We start from the raw sequence: 21,869 nt of genomic DNA on the forward strand, positions 1-21,869 counted from the left end.
TGAGGAAATTATTTCATTTCAGGAAATGTGGATGTAGCCTTAGAGTGAATTCAATAATTGTATTTACTCCTTGTGATAGGAACATGTATTGTAAACATCAATTGGGCACATTATGTAAACATTTAATAAATTTAGTAAAGCTTAAATAACAAAAGTCAGTGTTTTTTCACTTTAAATTGTGTTCTTTTCTGTTTAGGCTGGTTGTAATCCCTCTGATATTGGTATCATTGCACCATACAGGCAACAGTTAAAAGTCATCAATGATTTATTGGCACATTCTTCTCTTGGGATGGTCGAAGTTAATACAGTAGACAAATACCAAGGAAGAGACAAAAGTATCATTCTAGTATCTTTTGTTAGAAGTAATGAAGATGGAACTGTGAGTTAATTGTATTTTCTGCTTTGTTGTCTGATTTGTATTTTATATTTGTTTGGGACATTATTTACCTCTCTTTTTTTTTTCCTCTTTTTTAATTGTGGTAAAAAACACATAACATAAAATTCACCTTCTTAACTATCTTTTAGTGTACAATTCACAAGTATTAAGTATATTTACAGTGTGTGCAACACATCTCCAGAACGTTTTCATTTTGCAAAACAAATTCTATACCCATGAACAATTCCCTAATTCCCACTCTCTCCTTTCCCTGGCAATCACTTTCTGTCTCTGTGAATTTGACAGAATTTTATGAATTCTGTGAATTTTCCATATAAGTGGAATCATATGGTATTTGTCCTTTTGTAAGTGGCTTATTTCACTTATCATAATGTCCTCAGGGTTCATCCATGTTGTAGCATGTGTCAGAATTTCCTTCCTTTTAAAGGCTGAATATTATTCCACTGCATGTATATACCACATTTCGTTTATCCATTTATCCATCAGTGGACATTTGGGTTGCTTCTACCTCTTGGTTATTGTGTTTGGAGCATTTTAAACATATAGGCTTCCCTAGATATACTTTCAAATTTATAGATAATTCCAGGCTTCGTTTTTTTTTTTTGCGTTTTTATCTCTCCTTGACTCATTTTTCTTGACTATGCGATACCTTCATATGGTTTTTAAGATACACGTAATAGAGGGACTTCCCTCGTCATCCAGTGGTTAAGACTCCACACTTCCAATGCAGGGGCTGCGGGTTTGATCCCTGGTCAGGGAACTAAGATCCCACATGCCACGCTGCACAGCCAAAAATAAATAAATAAAATAAAATACACATAGTAGAAAGTCTCCCTTCTTCCCTGTTCCTCTACTCAGTTCTTACCCTCACAGATAATCACGTTTGGTTTTTTGGTTTGGTTTTGTTTTTGTTTTTTTGGTAACCGTCTAGGTTTCTTTAAGCATATGCAAGCAGATATGAATCAGTATTCATATTTCCCTCCTTTTCTGCACAAAAGGTAATATATACACTATTCTGGACTTTGCTTTTTCCACTTAACAGCTTGGAGATCTTTCCATGTCATTACACAGAGATTTCATTCTGTTCTTACAGATGCATAGTTTTCCACTGTATATATGGGTCACGGTATATTTAACCACTCCTCTGAATCTTCTACTATGCCAAGTTTCTATTACTGTTAAAAACAATGCTATACTGGGGCTTCCCTGGTGGCGCGGTGGTTAAGAATCCGCCTGCCAATGCAGGGGACCATGGGTTTGAGCCCTGGTCTGGGGAGATCCCACATGCCGTGGAGCAACTAAGCCCGTGTGCCACAACTACTGAAGCCTGCGCGCCTAGAGCCTGTGCTCTGCAACAATAGAAGCCACCACAATGGGAAGCCCTCACACCGCAACAAAGAGTAGCCCCCACTCACCGCAACTAGAGAAAGCCCACGCACAGCAACGGAAGACTCAATGCAGCCAATAAATAAATAAATAAATAAATAAAATCTATTTTAAAAAAAAGAAAAATAATTTAAAAAAAAAGAAATGGAGAGCTTGTTTCATAGATATTAAAAAAAAAAACAATGCTACACTGAGTGGAGATAACTTCAATTCTTTTTTTTTTTTAAATATTTATTTGGCGGTGCTGGGTCTTAGTTGCGGCACGTGGGATCTTCGTTGCTGCGTGCGGGATCTTTAGTTGCGGCATGTGGGCTCCTAGTTGTGGCATGCGGGATCTAGTTCCCTGACCAGGGATCGAACCCGGGCCCCCTGCATTGGGAGCACGGAGTCTTAACCACTGGTCCACCAGGGAAGTCCTAACTTCAATTCTTTATTATATATATTTAATATTTTAAAACTTTTAATATATTTTTATTATATGTATTTAATAATTTAAAATTATGGCTAGGATATCATACCCACGATAAGATACTTGAAGTTGGCACTGTGGGCAAGTTTTTCCTACTGTCTGGATTTTAAATGTGTTGATGAATCTTTTTTGCAGTATACGTTTTTGAAAACTCAGAGAACTCAAATAAATAAGAAAACTCAAAGAACGAAAATTACAATTTCTTTCAGCTTGGTGAACTGTTGAAAGATTGGCGACGTCTTAATGTTGCTATAACCAGAGCCAAACATAAGCTGATTCTCCTGGGATGTGTGCCCTCACTAAACCGCTATCCTCCTTTGGGGAAGCTACTTTATCATCTAAACTCAGAAAAATTAATATCCTTTTTGTTTTATATATGGTCACATTTGATTGTGCTATTGTGAGTACTTCATTTATGTATTTGTATAAACTAAAACTCAGTGTCTCGTGTTTCCCATGGGCATATTTCAAAAGATCTGATTCTGCAAGGGAAAGAGAGAAAACAATTCACAGGAAGTAATTTTAAGCAAAAAGTGAAATAATGAAGGTGGTGGAGAAGGATAGTTTGTGAAATGAGAAAGGGGAAAAAAAGGGACTTGATTTTTTGCCCTAGGAACAGGGTGCATGTTTCCTAGAATACATCTAGGAAAACTGGTTATCCCTTCTGGTTCCTCTCCCCTCAATTTATAACCTTTTTAAAAAAAAATCTAGGACAAAGTATTATATTTAAAAATGGAGATTATTACTTGTCATATTGTATTAATAGATTATTTTAAAAATAGATCATCTCTTTAAAAAATTATATGTAAGTCTCAGGCTAAGATAGGTAAACCATATTGCTTAAGTATATTATTATCCATAGAATGCCATAAAAATCTTTAAATTTTTTTAGCAGCCCTGTAAACCAAATTACAGAATGTTAGATAATAATGTCATATATGTTTTTATGTAATCCCACATTGTGTTAAATATATCTTCCTTAATTTATTTTACATCATTGATCTTCCATCAGGAGAACATGAAAGTCTTTGTCATACATTGGGTGATTTTCAAAGAAGATAAAGCACTGTTTTCCTTGCTTTTTCCAAACCATCATGATCTTCTCTAACTGTTGCCTATTTATAATTCGGATATGCTGTAAAATCAGTGCCTGGTTACACTGTGAAGATAACTTTTATCCCAAGGGTAAGAAATGATGTAAATATACTCTTTCAGAGTTCCAGTTTTTTTGTTTTATTTATTTTTTGGTATAACCTTGTTAAACATAAAGTTCTATTACCATATAAAATTTAACATAGTATTTTTTTAGTACAGATGTACCAAAACTGAAAAGTCTAAATTTATAGGTATTATAAATGTGTTTTTGTATGATCCAGAGTTTGATAAATTTCTACCACCTTTTAAAGATGGGATGAATTTTTCAATCTGAGGTTTAAATCTTTAAGTCTAAATTTTCAAGATTAATTTGATCTTTTAGATTTTTTATCAGAGATGTTTTCACTTTAAACCTAGTCTTTTAAATTATCACTGATAAATATATTATTTCTAGTTAATTTCTGATTCTCCTTACTCTCCCACTTGTTATTTTCACTTTTCAGTATTCTAGTAAAAGAAAATAATTCCTACTGTTCTTTTGAGAAGAAATTTTGTTTGCTGAATTGATGACAAATTAAAAAGGTGTATTCCTATTTTCACTTATTCATGTTCATATGCCCCTTTGTTTTAGGGCATTTCTCAATTTTCTCTTTTGGTATACAAATGTTTTGTAAAACAGTTGCCTCAAAGTGTTTGATTACTTATATTGTGACCAATTTTAACCTTAATGTATCCACCTTTGGCAGGGAAATCTCTCATTTCTCTCAAATTTTTTCTTTTTAATGAATGTTAAGTATGTTAAAAATTGCTGCCTCTACCTCACATGTTTTTAAAAAATTATTACTTGAAGATTTTATTAAATAAATTGTTTTCTTACTGTTAGATCTTACTGTGTCAGTTATTAATACTAAATAATAATTAAGTTCAGGGTTGTCCAACATTTTTTCCAGTATTGAGAACTGAAATACTGATAATGCTCTAAAGCTGAAACCAAGGAGTGTTGACATTATAAAGAGATTTATGAAGGACACACAGGATGGAGTTGATCATGGAGATACTATGGATTAGACAGGAAAAACTAGGAAGTTTACAGAGATAAGGCTTAAATATTGGTTAGATATCATGAAGTTATATAACAGGAAGGAACTGAAGATAATTTCAGTTCCTGGGAGTGAGATGAATAATGTAAATTCTTTTGGTTCAATCAGTGGTCGCTTTACAGATTTGTGTGGCCTGCAGAGCTCTGTGGAAGAAGAACCCGGGGACGGGTTCCGTGTTTCTTGTCATTTGGGACTCTGTCTTGATTACAAGAGTCTAGCCACTTAGTTGAAAGAGTTAGGATTCGTCTTTTATATATAAGATGCTGTGAGTTGGAGGCTTGGGGTGAGCTGTAAGTTAAACCCAGACTGGGCCATCAAATTGCTAATAGTGCAGTTTAAGTATGACATCCATGCCAAGGACTAAGACAGCAGTGGCTACCAGTCTCTAATGTTATTGGGCAGTCACTTTGTGCAGGTCCAGATCAAAAGCACCATTAGCCTAGACAAGGTCTTCCTTATAGTGTGAAGCCAGGATGTGATGACAGTGTAGCCATTCCAGTGGCCCCATTCCTGAAAATCAGTTCAGAGTTCCTGCCTCCTTACCTCTCTTGCTGCCTCCTCTGATTCCTTTTTTTTCTTCCTCGTCTCTCACTCTCTAGAGACAGGTCTTTCCCAGAGCTCTATGTTTGGTCTGGTCCTGTTCTCCCTCCTTGGACAGTCACTGGCTCCAGCCATCACCTATGTAGTTGTTTACCAAATCTGTATACCCCGCCATGTCTTCTGAATTCTAGTTATATCTGTGTTCCAGCTCCTGCCTTCAGAGTCAGTTCTGTGAGCACTTCCGAGTCAGCACATACAAAATGTAAATTTCCATCTTCATCTAATGCCTTCCTCTGTAATCTCTATTTCTGTCAAGGACACCATCTACCTCACATTTTCTGAGTTTAAAAGTCTTGGCATAATTTTCTTTCTTTACATTTTTTTTTCCTGTCTAATTATAGAGTAGTACATGATTTTAGTGAGAATTTCAAACACTACAAATTTTAGAAAATTAAATTTCTTTGTAATCTTATCATTTAGTTATAACTACTGGTAGTTTGGTGTATGATAATCTGGACTGGTGCTTAAGAATAAAAATTGCCACAACCCACAACAAGAAACACATTTTGCATCATGACTCAGCATGAACATATGTATGTGCATGCACCTTAAACAGTACTTTAACAAAATATTTACCCTTTTTATATGTGATATACCCTAATATTTTCCACTATTCCATTAAAAACAAAGCTGGTTGCAGGGCTTCCCTGGTGGTGCAGTGGTTAAGAATCTGCCTGCCAGTGCAGGAGACACGGGTTTGAGCCCTGGTCTGGGAAGATCCCACATGCCACGGAGCAACTAAGCCCGTGCACCACAACTACTGAGCCTGTGCTCTAGAGTCCGCAAGCCACAACTGCTGAGCCCGTGCACTGCAACTACTGAGTCTGTGCTCTATAGAGCCCGCGTGCCACAACTACTGAATCCCGCGCACCTAGAGCCCGTGCTCCGCAGCAAGAGAAGCCACCGCTATGAAGAAGCCCGCACGCCACAACAAAGAGGAGCTCCCGCTCGCCACAACTAGAGAAAGCCCGCGCGCAGCAACGAAGACCCAATGCAGCCAAAAATAATTAATTAATTTAAAAAAACAAAGCTGGTTGCAACCTACTAACATTCTTTCATATCCCACTAATAGTTTGGAACGTGTGGTTTGTAATGGAGGTCATTCGCCGATATTTCTTTGCATATTTGTTCTAATGTACTTTTTTTTTTTTTTTTTTTCCTGGCCGCACTGCACAGCTTGTGGGATCCTAATTCCCTGACCAGGGATCCAGCCTGGGCCCATGGCAGTGAAAGTGCAGAGTCCTAACCACTGGACTGCCAGGGAATTCCCTAATATACTATTTTTGCTCTTCCCTATACATGTCTTTTTTCTTGTTTGTTGTATCCTCTCTCTATATTTGTCTTTCTCCAATACCATTTATGCAACTTCACCCAGACTGAAAGACTAGTACGCTACCTTCTCCAAAAAGCCTTTCCTGATTTTTTTTCCTTCCAAAAAGAATTATTTCCATCTTTATATGTAGCTTTATACCACTTACTGCTTTTTTAGCAGCGGTAATAATATGTAGTATGCTTTATAATTTTCATAGATATTCTCTCAATTGAATTAAACCCTGCAGAGTACCTAGCATAGATATTTCACGTTAGCATATGGCTCTGGGCAAGTCATTGCTAGAACCCAGATGTTCTGATTAGTAATTCAGCAATTTTCCCAGGTACTATGTGTTTCCCATTCAGTGTTGTGTACATTTTCCAGGTGCTATACAAATGTTTAGAAGCATTACAATTGTTGGGAATTCTCTGGCAGTCCAGTGGTTAGGACTCCGCGTTTCACTGCCAAGGGCTGGGGTTCAATCCCTGGTCAGGGAACAAAGATCCCACAAGCCGCACAGTGCAGCCAAAAAAAAAAAAAAAAAGCATTACAATTGTTACTGTAAGCAAATCACATCTCAGGCCAGCTGGAAACCTTGTGGCATGATTTGACCAGCTGGTCTATGTAGATTCAATGGACAGCTTTGCTCATTAAAAAGACTGCTTGTAGCTAAGAGGATAGGCCCATCCAACTTCACTCAAGTCACCACTAACCCTTGGATGATTGGGACTCATGATCCTGGAAAGTATGCACCAAGATGGACCCAGGGGGTGAAGTCTGCCTTTCCTGACTCTCGGCTCTTGTATAGATACTGCTTTGGCTTACTGTGAAAGATTTTTACATAAAAATTATTTTTAAGGCTTTAACTAGCTTACTTTTTATGATGAGCTTTAAAACATTATTATAAAACTTTTAAAAACACACACAAAAGTAGTATAATGAACTCCTATACACCCATCACCCATATTCAACAGTTAGATTTTGCAGCAATTTTCTTCAACCTTTTTTTCTTTGCTGACATGTTTTAAAGCAAATTTTAGACATCATTCAATTTCATCCCTGTATTTCAGTATGTGATAAGTTTTTAAAAAACAGTATTTTGTTACATGATTATATCTGTACGTTTAAAAACCTAGATTCTTAGTTTTAGTACATCAAGAGCTCAGAACAGGTTAATATTCTAGTTTAAACCTATTAAGTATTGCCAGCAAACACATGAAAGAATGCTCAACATCATTAATCATTAGAGAAATGCAAATCAAAACTACAATGAGATATCATCTCACACTGGTCAGAATGGCCATCATCAAAAAATCTAGAAACAATAAATGCTGGAGAGGGTGTGGAGAAAAGGGAACACTCTTGCACTGTTGGTGGGAATGTAAATTGATACAGCCACTATGGAGAACAGTATGGAGGTTCCTTAAAAAACTACAAATAGAACTACCATACGACCCAGCAATCCCACTACTGGGCATATACCCTGAGAAAACCATAACTCAAAAAGAGTCATGTACCAAAATGTTCATTGCAGCTCTATTTACAATAGCCAGGACATGGAAGCAACCTAAGCATCCATCATCGGATGAATGGATAAAGAAGATGTGGCACATATATACAATGGAATATTACTCAGCCATAAAAAGAAACGAAATTGAGTTATTTGTAGTGAGGTGGATGGAGTTAGAGTCTGTCATACAGAGTGAAGTAAGTCATAAAGAGAAAAACAAATACAGTATGCTAACACATATATATGGAATCTACGGGAAAAAAAAAAAAGTCATGAAGAACCTAGTGGCAAGATGGGAATAAAGACACAGACCTACTAGAGAATGGACTTGAGGATATGGGGAGGGGGAAGGGTAAGCTGTGACAAAGTGAGAGAGTGGCATGGACATATATACACTACCAAACGTAAAATAGCTAGTGGGAAGCAACCACATAGCACAGGGAGATCAGCTCGGTGTTTTGTGACCACCTAGAGGGGTGGGATAGGGAGGGTGGGAGGGAGGGAGATGCAAGAGGGAAGAGATATGGGAACATATGTATATGTATAACTGATTCACTTTGTTATAAAGCAGAAACTAACACACCATTGTAAAGCAATTCAATAAAGATGTTAAAAAAAAAAACCTATTAAGTGTAATAGGTTTTAAACATACACACTAATTCCAATTCTGTTCAATCCAAGGTGGCTAGAGTACCCAGCAAATGTGTATTTTGGAGTTTAAGAACATCTTCCTCAAAGGAAGAAATATTTTTTGCTTTAAATAAAGCTGGTCTGGTACTGAACTAAATTTCTTTCCTACATGTTACCTATAAAGTCACTGGAGGGAAAGCAATCCAGAAAATAAAGCTCTTTTCCTTTGTTCTCATGGTTTTATTAAATAAATAAATATATACTTAATATTATTTGCTTTTCTAAATGCACTTGGAACACAAATCCCTCCTTTTTTACTCATCATTTGGAGAAGAGAAAAATGAACAAGTCAGTCATTTCAATGTTTAACAGCAAGGTGGTGGAAGGGGTTAGACTTGTCATCAGTTTTAGGCTCCTTCAAACACTATAAAAACCACAGATGTATTTTGACATTATGAAAATGGAGGTTACTTTTGTACTGGTTCAGATTCTGGCTCTGTTCCTTAATAGTACTGTGACTTTGGGCAAGTTATTTAATCTTTGAGGTTAGTTTCATCCGTAAAAGAGGTAAATAACTCATTCCTCATGGGGTGGTTCTGAAGATCAAATGAGGTTTTGGCCTAGGAACTGACCTTCACATACATGCTCACTGACCTTCACTTCCATGCTCATGGGCATGGAAGATGAATGGGGAAAGGGTGATGGGATAGTTGAAGAAATGAAATTTGACCCTATCTCACATCATCACTAAAATTATTTCTGGGTGCACTAACAGGCCTAAATATTAAAGGCAAAACTATGTAATTTTTTTTTTTAATATTTATTTGGCTGCATCGGGTCCTCGTTGTGGCATGTGGGATCTCTCGTTGCGGTGCTCGTTTGGTTGCGTGGGCTTCTCCCTAGTTGTGGTGTGCGGGTTTTCTCTTCTCTAGTTGTGGCATGCAGGCTCCAGGGTGCATGGGCTCCAGAGCGCGTGGGCTCTGTAGTTTGTGGCACGCGGGCTCTCTAGTTGAGGCGTGCAAGCTCAGTAGTTGTGGTGCGTGGGCTTAGTTGCCCCGCGGCATGTGGGATCTTAGTTTCCCAACCGGGGATCGAACCTGCGTCCCCTGCATTGGAAGGCGGATTCTTTACCACTGGAGCACCAGGGAAGTCCCCCAAACTATGTAATTCTTAAAAGAGAGTATCTTCATGACCTTGGAATAAGGAGGATTTCTTAAGACACTAAGGCATAAACTATAAATTCACTACAAGAAAATTAAGAACTTATATTTAATCAACAGTTGCCATAAGGAGAGAAAAAAAATTAACCAGAAGATAGTGGCAACACATAACTGACATCAAATTAGTATGTAGAATATTAAGTAACTTGCACAAGCCAATAAGAAAAAGGTAAGTCAATAGAAAAATAGGCACCATTTCTTTGCAAAAGTGAAATTCCAAATAGTAAATATAGGTAAAGTGCTCAATGTCATCAGTAATGAGATAAATAAAAAACAAACCTGCCATGCAATCACCTGCCCACAAGACGCAAAAAATGAAGAAATCCTCAAAATTCTAAGCATTAGAATGGACACAGCAACAGAAAAACAACACTGCTGAAAGGAGTGTAAATTATGAGAAATTTTGAAAACAGTTTGGCATTATCCAGTAAATTTAAAGAAAGGCATACCTGATTTCTAGTAATTGTATTCTTATTTACATGCCCTAGAGGCTCTCCTGCACATAGGGACCAGGAAGTATGTAAACCTGAAAACACCCTAACCTGGAAACTCCTCATGGACATGGATGATGTTGAACAAAAGAAACAAGTAATGTTCGTAATGTTATTCCACTTGTGAAATTTTGTAAACAGGCAAAAATAAACTACATTGATTAGGGGCACATACGTGGTAATAACATACAGAAAAGCACGGAAACAATTGTCATAGAAGTCAGAATCGTATTTATTAATATTTCTAGGGGGATTGTGGCTAAAGGCCTTTCCCCCAGGGAAGATGACTCTCCTGTCCTATGCTCTCTTGATCTGGTGGTGTTTTCCCAGCTGTTCACTTTATGATTCTTTAAATGCATATATGCTTTATAAATTTTTATCCATGTATGATTATCTCACAATAAAGAAAATTTAAAACCAAAAGAAGTAAAGAAACATAATAGAACTGTATGCTGGCCAATATGATGAAGAGATAAACATCGCTCCATTTTCTCGAAATATCAGTCTACTTCTAACTTGGCCACCGTTTTAACAATTGCTGGGCTTCCCTGGTGGCGCAGTGGTTAAGAATCCGCCTGCCAATGCAGGGGACACGGGTTCAAGCCCTGGTCCGGGAAGATCCCACATGCCGCGGAGCAACTAAGCCAGTGAGCCACAACTACTGAGCCAGCACTCTTGAGCCTGCGCGCCACAACTACTGAAGCCCGTGCACCAAAACTACTGAAGCCCATGCGCCACAACTACTGAAGCCCACATGCCTAGAGCTCGTGCTCCGCAACAAGAGAAGCGACTGCAATAAGAAGCCCATGCACCACAACGAAGAGTAGCCCTCCGCTCGCCGCAACTAGAGAAAGCCCGCGTACAGCAACGAAGACCCAACACAGCCAAAAATAAAAAATAAAATAAATTAATTAAATAAATTTTTAAAAATTCTTTAAAACAAAACAAAACAAAACAATTGCTGATCTAACTAGGTAATAGCTCAGTTTCCCCAAATTGATATAACTTAAACCTAGTGTCATCTGACCACGAGAGTTTTTACTCCCTGAAATGAGAAAACGCTGGCTTTATCTCTGCACCTTTCCCTCGATTACTGAGACCATTCCTCGTTGCTTTTTATAAACCAGTGGATTCACTGGTTTAAATATCGTGATTTGGGCTAACAGTTTTAGTAGATTTCTGCCTACTGTTAATTGCTTCAGATTTTCTACATTCTTTTGGTCCCCTGCGAGTTAGTTGGTGAAGAAGGGAAGCGGTCAGGTGTGTTCGATTAAACCCAGCTGGACCCAGTGGAGGAAAACGTTTACAAGTGACTCGCATCCCCTTGGAAATGCAGCCCTAGCGCTCCGGCGAGGCCCCCAGGGTGAGACCAGGGTCCGCCCCCCTGCTCCTCAACGCAAGGTCCTCCTCAACGCGAGATCCTCCTCAACGCGAGGTCCTCCTCAACGCGAGGTCCTCCTCACACACCTTTTCCTTCTCTTTCTGCTCCGGCTGGACCCGAAGTGGCTCAGAGAGGGCGGGTTTCTCCCCTGCAGGCTGCAGGCTCTGCGGCCCCCCGCCCTACTCGGGCGCCGCGGGACCGCCCGGCCGTCCTCCCGCCGCCGGGAGCGCTGTGGGCCGCAGCGGGCCTGGTCGCAGACGCCGTGGCGGCCGCCGCTCGTCTGAAGGGAGCTGCTGGCTGGGTCCAGGGAGTCCCCGCCCGAGACCGCGCCGCCGCCGCCGCCGCCGCCGCCGCCGCCGCCGCCATGGGTAAGGGGAGCAGGCCGAGAGCGGACGCCCGGCCCTCCGTGCTGGGCCGAGGGCTCGGCCGGGCCAGGAGGACTGGTGGTGTGGGCATGGAGGCCTCGGGGTCGGGACTGGGGTCCGAACCCGGGTTTGGGCCTGGGCGGGGGCAGCCGGGGACGCAGGGGCGCCCGCGGTCGCCATGGCAACGCGCGGCCGCCCCTGGTTCCCCTCCGCCCCCTTCCCCGTTCAGGGGCCTAATGGCAGAGGTTTGGTGGTCCGTCGGCTTACAGGGAGCGAGGACAGGGCCGGCCGGGGTGCAGCTCCCTGGTCGGGGACGGGCGATGACTTTTCAGGTTTGGGGGTGGCGGAGGGAAGCGTCTCAGGTTTGGGCTTGGGTTCCAGACGCCGAGGGCGGGAGAAGGGCAGCGATGCCTCGCAGGACCCTGGGTGAGCCCTCCGTGAGGGTGTTGGGGGCGCCCCGAGCCCTTGGGCAGCCTTGCTGGCTGGGAGGAGGGGAGGCAGGGAAGGGGTTCTACAGGCAAGATGCGGGAACCGGCCCTTGGGCGCGTGCGGGGGCCGCAGCCCGGGCGGGGCGCGGCTGGGGTGCAAACGCTCCTCTACTCGGGAGCTGCCGGCGCCCACCAGGACCTACCTTCGAGCAGTTATAAAGGCGCCCTTTGTCTGGTTGTCGCATCGTACATTACGGATTGTGATGGGCACTGTTAAGAAAAATGAGAATTGCTGCAGATTATGAAACATCGACTAGTTTCGTCCCCGAAAAAAGAGGGAGTCATACCACGATGCACATTTGAAGAAATGATGTCTTGTGTGGAGATTCTCCACTAGCTAGCTTGGTCGTAGCAGTTGTGACTGTTTGCATTTTAAGTTGCTTAGGATTCAGTGTCACGCTTCACGCCTGGCTATCTGTGATCAGAAGTAAAATATTAGATCATTGGGAACCCTGGACTTTTTGTCCAGTGAAGGAAAAACAGACATTTGGTTTACTTGGACTAGTAAATTTGTCAGGGATTATGAGACAGTATACTAAGTGCTTTATTTTTTTACACTTCATTTTGGCATCTGTGTTTGCTGAAAATATTTCTGCCAGTCACAACAGTGATGAGAGTATGGGGAAGTATCTGAATTTATAAGAAAACTGAGAATAAAATTTGTGGGAAAGAAAAATTTTTGTGAATTGAAAGTATCAGGTAAAATCAGTTTTAAAAAAATGCATCTATTACCTTGATATTCAACTGGATCAGCTGTGTGGAAGGTCAGGGAACTTTGAGGTGAAACTGGACCCTGCTTTTATTTCCTCTGGGAAAATAAAGGAGTCCTGCAATACAGAGCTACAATTGCAGTGAAAAGAGACAAGATAGAAAGAAGGTTAAAATGAGTGAGAGTTGAATGGCTTCTCTTGTGTCCCCCTATTTTATTTACCTGTCATGTTTGTTATGGGTGAAATTGGAATCTTAGAATTTTAACTACCTTTTATTTTATTGCCAGTTTATTCTGAACATTTTTTTGCTTTTGAATTCATCTTTGATGGTTCCTGCTGTCTGCCTTTGCGTGAGACCCTTAAACATGTTGTCTGTTACTCTTATCTCCAGAGAAAGATTTAAAAAAACTCATTCTCCCTGAAGAGGTACCACAAAAGTAAAATAAATACCCTAGAATAGCCAATTTGCAGGATCTTGAGAATAATTCATAAACTTTGGCTGGAGTGAGCATTGTTCTATGGTATGCATGAGAGACATAAAAAGAAGTTAACTAGGGGTGTATGTTAGGAAGACTTACTTGTCCACCAAGGAAAAACAAACCACTGTTGGTTTTACAGGGGAAGGAAAGGGTTTGTATAGTTTACAATGTCAGTTCTTGCAAGTGATGTTGGACTCCTTTCTTGTGCTTTCAGCTACAAAAGACCCTACAGCTGTAGAGAGAGCAAACTTGTTAAACATGGCTAAACTCAGTATTAAAGGACTCATTGAATCTGCTCTAAGCTTTGGCCGCACTTTGGATTCTGATTATCCCCCCTTGCAACAGTTCTTCGTTGTTATGGAACATTGTCTGAAACATGGTCTTAAAGGTATTGTGAGATTTTTTTTTTTAAAACCAACTGTAGAACCTCCCCCCTCCCATCTTAAATATCCTTGAAAATGTGATTTTTTTTGAGGCCATAATTACTGTTACTTTAAAAATACTAGGTGGGTTGGTTTTAGGAGAAAATACCCTACTACTTTATGTTTTCTAATTGGTGGTCTTCAGAAAATCCTTAGTTGTTAGTGTTTTGTAAAAAGGGTATTTGTATACTCTTTTGTTTTAAAAAAAAACTATTTATTTATTTATTTGGCTGCATCGGGTCTTAGTTGCAGCATGCCGGCTCTTTGTTGCGGTGCACAGGCTTCTCTAGTTGCGGCGTGCGGGCTCCAGAATACTCAGGCTCAGTAGTCGCGGCACGCTGGCTTAGTTGCCCTGTGGCATGTGGGATCTTAGCTCCCCGACCAGGGATTGAGCCCACGTCCCCTGTGTTGGAAGGTGGATTCTTAACCACTAGACAACCAGGGAAGTCCCTGTAGAAAGTGTATTTGATTTAAAAATGTTTTCAACATACCCTGAGCTGATTTCCATTTTCTAGGACAACTATAGAGTTATATAGAAAATTTTAAGCTTGGTGATTCTGGTATGAACTATAATTACTAGTTTGAGCTCTCTTGAACAAATACATTAAAATAGTTGATTGTTGAAATATGAACCTCCTTAGTGCATGGAAACATATCTAGAAAAATTGTCTTCTGGATTGGGTTATTGTAGAAATGTGAGTGCTCCCTGAAAATGATGATAACAGTGGATATTGTATTCATCTATACATTTCATATTGAATTATTTTTATGTGTTTGTATTATATTACTGTTCTTTTACTTATAGTAACTACTTTGATCTCTGGTTCATATGATCAGAGCTCTGTAGAGGGCTATGTAACAGTTGTGTACTAAGGTGACTATTAAAAAGGAAGAGAAGCTTGCTTTTATGTTGGTATACCAGAAGCCTGGGTAAGTTGGAAAGTTCTTTTTTTAAAAAAATTTTTATTGAAATATAGTTGATTTACAATATTGTGTTAGTTTCAGGTGTACAGCAAAGTGATTCAGTTTTATATATATATTATATATATGTATATTTTATATATCTATATTCTTCTTTAGATTCTTTTCCATTATAGGTTATTACAAGATATTGAGTATAGTTCCCTGTGCTATACAGTAGGTCCTTATTGGTTATCTATTTTATGTATAGTACTGTGTATATTTTAATCCCAAACTCCTAATTTATCCCCCCCCCCTTTCCCCTTTGGTAACCATAAATTTGTTTTCTATGTCTCTGAGTCTATTTCCCTTTTGTAAGTAAGTTCATTTGTATCATTTTTTTAGATTCCACATATAAGTGATATCATATGATACTTGTCTTTCTCTGACTGACTACTTCACTTAGTATGATGATCTCTAGGTCCATCCGTGTTGCTGCAAATGGTATTATTCCATTCTTTTTTATGGCAAATATTCCATTGTGTATATATACCACATCTTCTTTATCCATGCATCTGCTGATGCACACTTAGGGGGAGTTTCTGACTATGGCACATGAGAGTAAGGGTAAATGTGAAAAGCAAAAGAAGAGATTTACCTAAACATGGTTTTAATAAAATGTACTTTAAACTGAGAAGGAGCCTTGGCATTGAAATTTGAGAAACCCTATATGTGATGTTATTAATGTATTCATTTTAAAATTAAAATTTGTTTATATTTATTGAGATATAATTGACATATAACATATTAGTTTAATGGGTACAACACGATTCAATATTTTTATATATTGTGAAATGATCACCACAATAAACCTAGTTAACAGCCATTACCACACATAGTTACAAGATTTTTTTTCTTGTGATGAGAACTTTTAAGATTTACTCTTAGCAGCTTTCAAATATACAATACAATCTACAATACAATAACTGTAGTCATTATGTACATTACATCCCCAGGACTTCTTTTATAACTAGAAGTTTGTACCTTTTGACCATCTTTACTCATTTCATCCATTCCCACCCTCCAACCCTGGCAACCACCAATCTGTTCTGTGTATCTATGAGTTTGGTTTTTTTGTTTTTGTTTTTTCAGATTCCACTTTTTCTTTAATTAGAGTTAAAATAATTTTAAAAATTATATATAATAGTGAAATATGTTCTTTTTGTACATGAATCAAACAACATAGAAGCACATGGAGCAAAAACATAATTTCCCTTCATTCTCTTCCATTCATCTCTCTAAGGGAATCTTTGTCATTCTTCCAGCTCTTTTCTGTTTTTCTTTCTTTCTTTTTTTAATTGAACTATAGGTGATTTTTTCTTTTACTCTAAATAAAATCATGCTGTATTATTCTGTGACTTTCTTTTTTTCCCTATTTAAAAAAACAAAACAAAACAATGGTATGGTTTGGAGATTTTGCCATTTACATAGAGGTCTTTATCACATTTTTAATGGCTGTAAAATATTTCATAGTATATGTATACCATGACTTATTTAACTACTTTCCTCTTAATGTACACTTCGGTGTTTCCAGTTTTTTATTATTAAAATTATGCTGTAAGGACATCTTTGGATATATATGTTTGTACACACGTGCTATGATTTCTTTAGGATTCCTAGGAGTAGAATTATTGGGTCAAAGGATATAGGCAACTGATGTCTGTAAAGGCTTCACTGATTAATCAAACAACAGTGAATGTGTTTGTTTCCCCACATTTTTGCCTACTCTTGATATTCTCAGTCTCTGAATACTTCTTTTAATACATCAGGAAGTCAACAGTCTTATCTCAGGCCTTTAGTTTTAATTTGCTTTTTGAAAAACTTCCTTTTTATTAAAAAAAAAATAATAGCAGTGACATAGGTCTTTATTTTCCCCCAGCCTGCTGAAATGGAATTTGCCAAATGATGGCCACGATAGTTACATTTTAAACTCTTTTCTGAATATATTTTCCTTTACTTCCCAAAATATCATGAGGCATATCCTAACAGTCAAATGCCTATCTTGATCAACCATTATAAAGCTACATTGTGCTGATTGATTTTTCTCCCCCAGGGAAAAATTGCCTATCTTGCTGGCTTTTGGGTGGTGCATATGATAGGCACACTGGATCTACAGGAGATCTGGTCAGCATTAGAAGGAAAAATAGTGATTTCATGGTTTTATATTACCCAAATCTCACATTCAAATAAAAGGAAAAGTAAAGTCACAATTTTTTGTGTTTAAAAGTAAAATAACTATTTGTCCTTGGTTTATTGAATAAACTGGTAAAGATCAGCCTGCTAGGGCCACCAGTCTTATTTTTGTACTGGTAAAGAATGAGCCTATGGCACTTCCCTGGTGGTCCAGTGGTTAAGAATCGGTCTTGCAATGCAGGGGACGCCGGTTCAATCCCTGGTCGGGGAACTAAGATCCCACATGCTGCAGAGCAGCTAAGCCCATGCACTGCAACTGCTGAGCCTGCACACCACAACTAGAGAGCCCGTGTGCTCTGGAGCCCTCGCGCCACCAACTACAGAGCCCATGCGCTGCAACTACTGAGCCTGTGCGCCACAGCTATCGAGAAGCCTGCGCAAAATAAAATAAATAAATATCTATAAAAAAAAGAAAGTTTAAAAAAAAAAAGAATGAGCTTAGTTGTTCTTCTACTTTAATTACCTACTTGCATATTTCTGATATGGAAAAATGACCAAGGTGCATATTTCTGATAGGGAGAATATCAGAATCCTGATGAAAGGCTCCTGATCAACAGGGCTGTGTAGTGATAAGAGAGGAAAGGTCTCTGAATAATTGTATGTTAAGTTAGAAATGTTGAAACTAAGTATTTAACATGAGGTTACTACAGTTTTGTAAGTTGAAGTTATATGCATTATATTTTCTTTTTAAAGTAAGAAAATCATTTTTGAGTTATAACAAAACTATATGGGGCCCTTTGGAACTGGTGGAGAAGCTGTACCCAGAAGCAGAGGAAATAGGAGCTAGTGTCCGGGATTTACCTGGTCTTAAGTAAGTAATCTTATTACTTGTTCCTCCCTCACCGTAGAAGTATATTTACTGTTCCTTAAAAGTACCTCACAGTCTAGTTTATTATCTTCTCGCAGCCTTATGTAGCCTTCTTGCATTCTCTTCTAATAAAATTCTGTTTATTCTTTATGGCTCAGCTCAAATTTCATTTCCTTTATGAAATTTTTCTTAGCCCCTTCAATAAGAATTAAGTGCTGTTTCTTTTATACTGCTATCATTATAGTCACTCTTATATCACTTACTTAAATTCTGAATTGTATTGCAGGAAATAAGCAAGTTCTTTTAAGATAGGATGTATCAATTATGCATTTCTGTTTCCTGAGTATTATGCTAGTTTGCAGTAGTAGGCAGTTGTACTATTTGAAGACTGATTTAAGCTAAATCCTGGGCAAAGGCTCAGGAGATTTGAGTTCTCTGATAAGCCATTTATGTACCACAGGACTTGTGCAAATTACTTTTTTTTATTCTTAAAATTGGGATCTATATTGTCATCTGCCTGTTTGACTAGATGAAGGTGCAGCTGGCCCTCAATATCTGTGGGTTTTGCATCTGCAGATACAACCAACTTTGGATCAAAAATATTCAAAAAAATTTTTTTCAGAAGGTTTCAAAAAGCAAAACTTGAATTTGCCACACCCTGGCAACTATTTACATAGTATTTACTTTGTATTAGGTATTATAAGTAATCTAGAGATGATTTAAAGTATATGGGAGGATGTGCATAGGTTATATGCAAAATACTATGCCATTTTATATAAGGGACTTGAGTATCCATGGATTTTGGTATCGGAGGGGGTCCTGGAACCAATCCCCCACAAATACTGAGGAAAAACTGTATATGAAATGTCCTAAAAGCTTTATGTTCTAGCTAGTGACTCATGAGTGTTGAAAATTTTTTGCAGGTTTTTTGCTGTTAAGGCTAAGGTCTTATGTTCTTCAGGGTGTGATTAAGATAGAAGAGCTTACTTTAGTTTATCTTAATTCTTGTGAATGAGATAACTTTTTTTTTTATGCTTACCATTTTTTGTCAGATTATCAGTTTGCTTTCTCTTAGCTTTACAATTTAGGGTTTTGTATGTTATAGGGAATATGGTAGTGTTTTCTGTTATCACAACATCCAAATGTTTGCAAGTTGTACTTAATTGAGTGATAAAAGTAAATAGCTACTATTCATTGAGTACTGTATCAGGGTAACAGGATAATTGTTTTACATGAATTATCTCATTTAGCGCTTAAATCAACCTTAGGGTAGAGATTATCATGATAATTGTATAGATGTGAAAAGTAAAGATCAAAGAAGTTACAGTTAATAAGTGGCAGAGCCAGGATTTAAACCCAGTTTTTAGAATTAAATAGCAAGTGATGTTCACACTTCATATTTCTTATAATGGTATATAAGGTGTAGCAGTTTTTAACAAAGAGAGGAAAAGGGGAATTTAACTCTCAAAAAGAAATATAAGATTTGGTTTCATTTTAATATGAAAATACATGTTCATATTGTTTTTAAAAAGCCAAACTCTACAAAAGTAAAAAATGTTTTCTGAAAAATAACATTCATTAAAATGCTAAGCCCGAGGTGGGTGGGTGATAAAAATAAATAAATAAATAAAATTAAATAAAATAAATAAAATAAAATGCTAAGCCATAAGAAATTTGTTAGCTGTTTGAAGTGAAGATTAAGTTTCCTCCCACATTACCTGACAAAATGTTCTCTGCATAAGAAAACATAAAAGTGTGAATGATATATTTCTCTTTAAAAAAGTCATACATATTCTGTAAAACTTGGTTTTATTTTTACTAAATGATAAGAATTTGGATAAGAGAGATATGAGATTAAATTTTTTTTAGCAAGAGAACAAATCCACACTTTTATTTATTTACTTTTCAATAAGTTTAAATCCTTGAAGGGTATAGCATCACACGGATTCTGTGTCCAATGACCTTAGCAGGAAGGTTGCTTCAGAATTTGGTGCAAACCATGCCACTGTTACCATGAGCACAGGTCACCTTTCCCCAGATGGCTGGTTTTGTTCAGTTTGCCACAAGGAGTTACTGTGTTGTTTTTTGCTTTGTACACATCAGCACATCTCTTGCCTAGATAGAATTAGTTTTCATCTTGAGCACAAACACCTTCAGGTTTTTTTTTACATCTTTATTAGAGTATAAATGCTTTACAATGTTGTGTTAGTTTCTGCTGTACAACAAAGTGAATCAGCTCTATGTATACATATATCCACATATCCCCTCCCTCTTGAACTTCCCTCCCACCCTCCCTATCCCACCCCTCTAGGTGGTCACAAAGCACCGAGCTGATCTCCCTGTGCTATGCAGCAGCTTCCAACTAGCCATCCATTTTACATTTGGTAGTGTATATATGTCAGTGGTACTCTCTCACTTTGTCCCAGCTTCCCCTTCCCCTCCGTGCCCTCAAGTCTGTTCTCTACATCTGCATCTTTATTCCTGCCCTGCCACTAGGTTCATCCGTACTGCTTTTTAAAATTCCATATACATGCGTTAGCATACGGTGTTTGGTTTTCTCTTTCTGACTTACTTCACTCTGTATGACAAATTCTAGGTCCATCCACCTCATTACAAAAACTCAATTTCGTTCCTTTTTATGGCTGAGTAATATTCCATTGTATATATGTGCCACATCTTCTTTATCCATTCATCTGTTGATGGACATTTAGGTTGCTTCCATGTCCTGGCTATTGTAAATAGTGCTGCAGTGAACATTGTGGTACCTGACTCTTTTTGAATTACGGTTTGAATCAGGGTATATGCCCATTAGTGGGATTGCTGGGTCATATGGTAGTTCTATTTTTATTTTTTTAAGGAACCTCCATACTGTTCTCCATAGTGGCTGTATCAATTTACATTCCCACCAACAGTGCAGGAGGGTTCCCTTTTCTCCACACCCTCTCCAGCATTTATTGTTTGTAGACTTTTTGATGATGGCCATTCTGACTGGTGTGAGGTAATACCTCATTGTGGTTTTGATTTGCATTTCTCTCATGATTAGTGATGTTGAGCATCTTTTCATGTATTTGCTGGCCATCTGTATATCTTCTTTGGAGAAATGTCTATTTAGGTCTTCTGCCCATTTTTGGATTGGGTTGTTTGTTTTTTGTGATATTGAGCTGTGTGAGCTACTTGTATATTTTGGAGATTAATCCTTTGTCAGTTGCTTCATTTGCAAATATTTTCTCCCATTCTGAGGGTTGTCTTTTCATCTTGTTTATGGTTTCCTTTGCTGTGCAAAAGCTTTTAACTTTCATTAGGTCCCATTTGTTTATTTTTGTTTTTATTTCCCTTACTCTAGGAGGTGGGTCAAAAAGGATCTTGCTGTGATGTATGTCATAGAGTGTTCTGCCTATGTTTTCCTCTAAAAGTTTTATAGTGTCTGGCCTTACATTTAGTTCTTTAATCCATTTTAAGTTTATTTTTGCGTATGGTGTTAATGGTGTGTTCTAATTTCATTCTTTTACATGTATCTATCCGTTTTTCCCAGCACCACTTACTGAAGAGGCTGTCCTTTCTCCATTGTATATTCTTGCCTCCTTTATCAAAGATAAGGTGACCATATGTGCGTGGGTTTATCTCTGGGCTTTCTATCCTGTTCCATTGATCTATATTTCTGTTTTTGTGCCAGTACCATACTGTCTTGATTACTGTAGCTTTGTAGTATAGTCTGAAGTCAGGGAGCTTGATTCCTCCAGCTCCATTTTTCTTTCTCAAGATTGCTTTGGCCAGTTGGGGTCTTTTGTGTTTCCATACAAGTTGTAAAATTTTTTGTTCTAGTTCTGTGAAAAATGCCATTGGTAATTTGATA

General features: G+C 38.2%; 2 protein-coding genes across 6 annotated transcripts in view; both read left to right on the forward strand.

Moving 5' to 3' along the window:
* The window catches only part of LOC133096167 (DNA replication ATP-dependent helicase/nuclease DNA2), an 89,115-nt gene extending 85,801 nt beyond the window's left edge, over nt 1-3,314 (forward strand). The window contains exons 26-28 of the mRNA XM_061197652.1: nt 197-379; nt 2,462-2,608; nt 3,246-3,314. Of these exons, the coding sequence (XP_061053635.1) occupies nt 197-379; nt 2,462-2,608; nt 3,246-3,314 (399 nt within the window). The remainder of the gene's footprint in view (nt 1-196; nt 380-2,461; nt 2,609-3,245) is intronic.
* Nucleotides 3,315-11,839: 8,525 nt separating this feature from the next.
* The window catches only part of RUFY2 (RUN and FYVE domain containing 2), a 48,295-nt gene continuing 38,265 nt past the window's right edge, over nt 11,840-21,869 (forward strand). For 3 of the 5 annotated variants that reach the window (XR_009701749.1, XR_009701748.1, XM_061197696.1), the window contains exons 1-3: nt 12,331-12,382; nt 13,848-14,021; nt 17,902-18,019. Coding sequence is in view for 3 of the 5 variants with exons in the window: in XM_061197696.1 (XP_061053679.1) it covers nt 12,364-12,382; nt 13,848-14,021; nt 17,902-18,019 (311 nt within the window). In the remaining 2 variants the exon portion in view is untranslated. Of the gene's footprint in view, nt 11,960-12,276; nt 12,383-13,847; nt 14,022-17,901; nt 18,020-21,869 lie in introns of those variants that run through there. The other 2 variants (XM_061197687.1, XM_061197671.1) reach the window with 2 other exon arrangements.

Source organism: Eubalaena glacialis, chromosome 1 (assembly GCF_028564815.1).
Source record: "Eubalaena glacialis isolate mEubGla1 chromosome 1, mEubGla1.1.hap2.+ XY, whole genome shotgun sequence".
In the NCBI taxonomy this organism is placed as follows: domain Eukaryota; kingdom Metazoa; phylum Chordata; class Mammalia; order Artiodactyla; family Balaenidae; genus Eubalaena; species Eubalaena glacialis.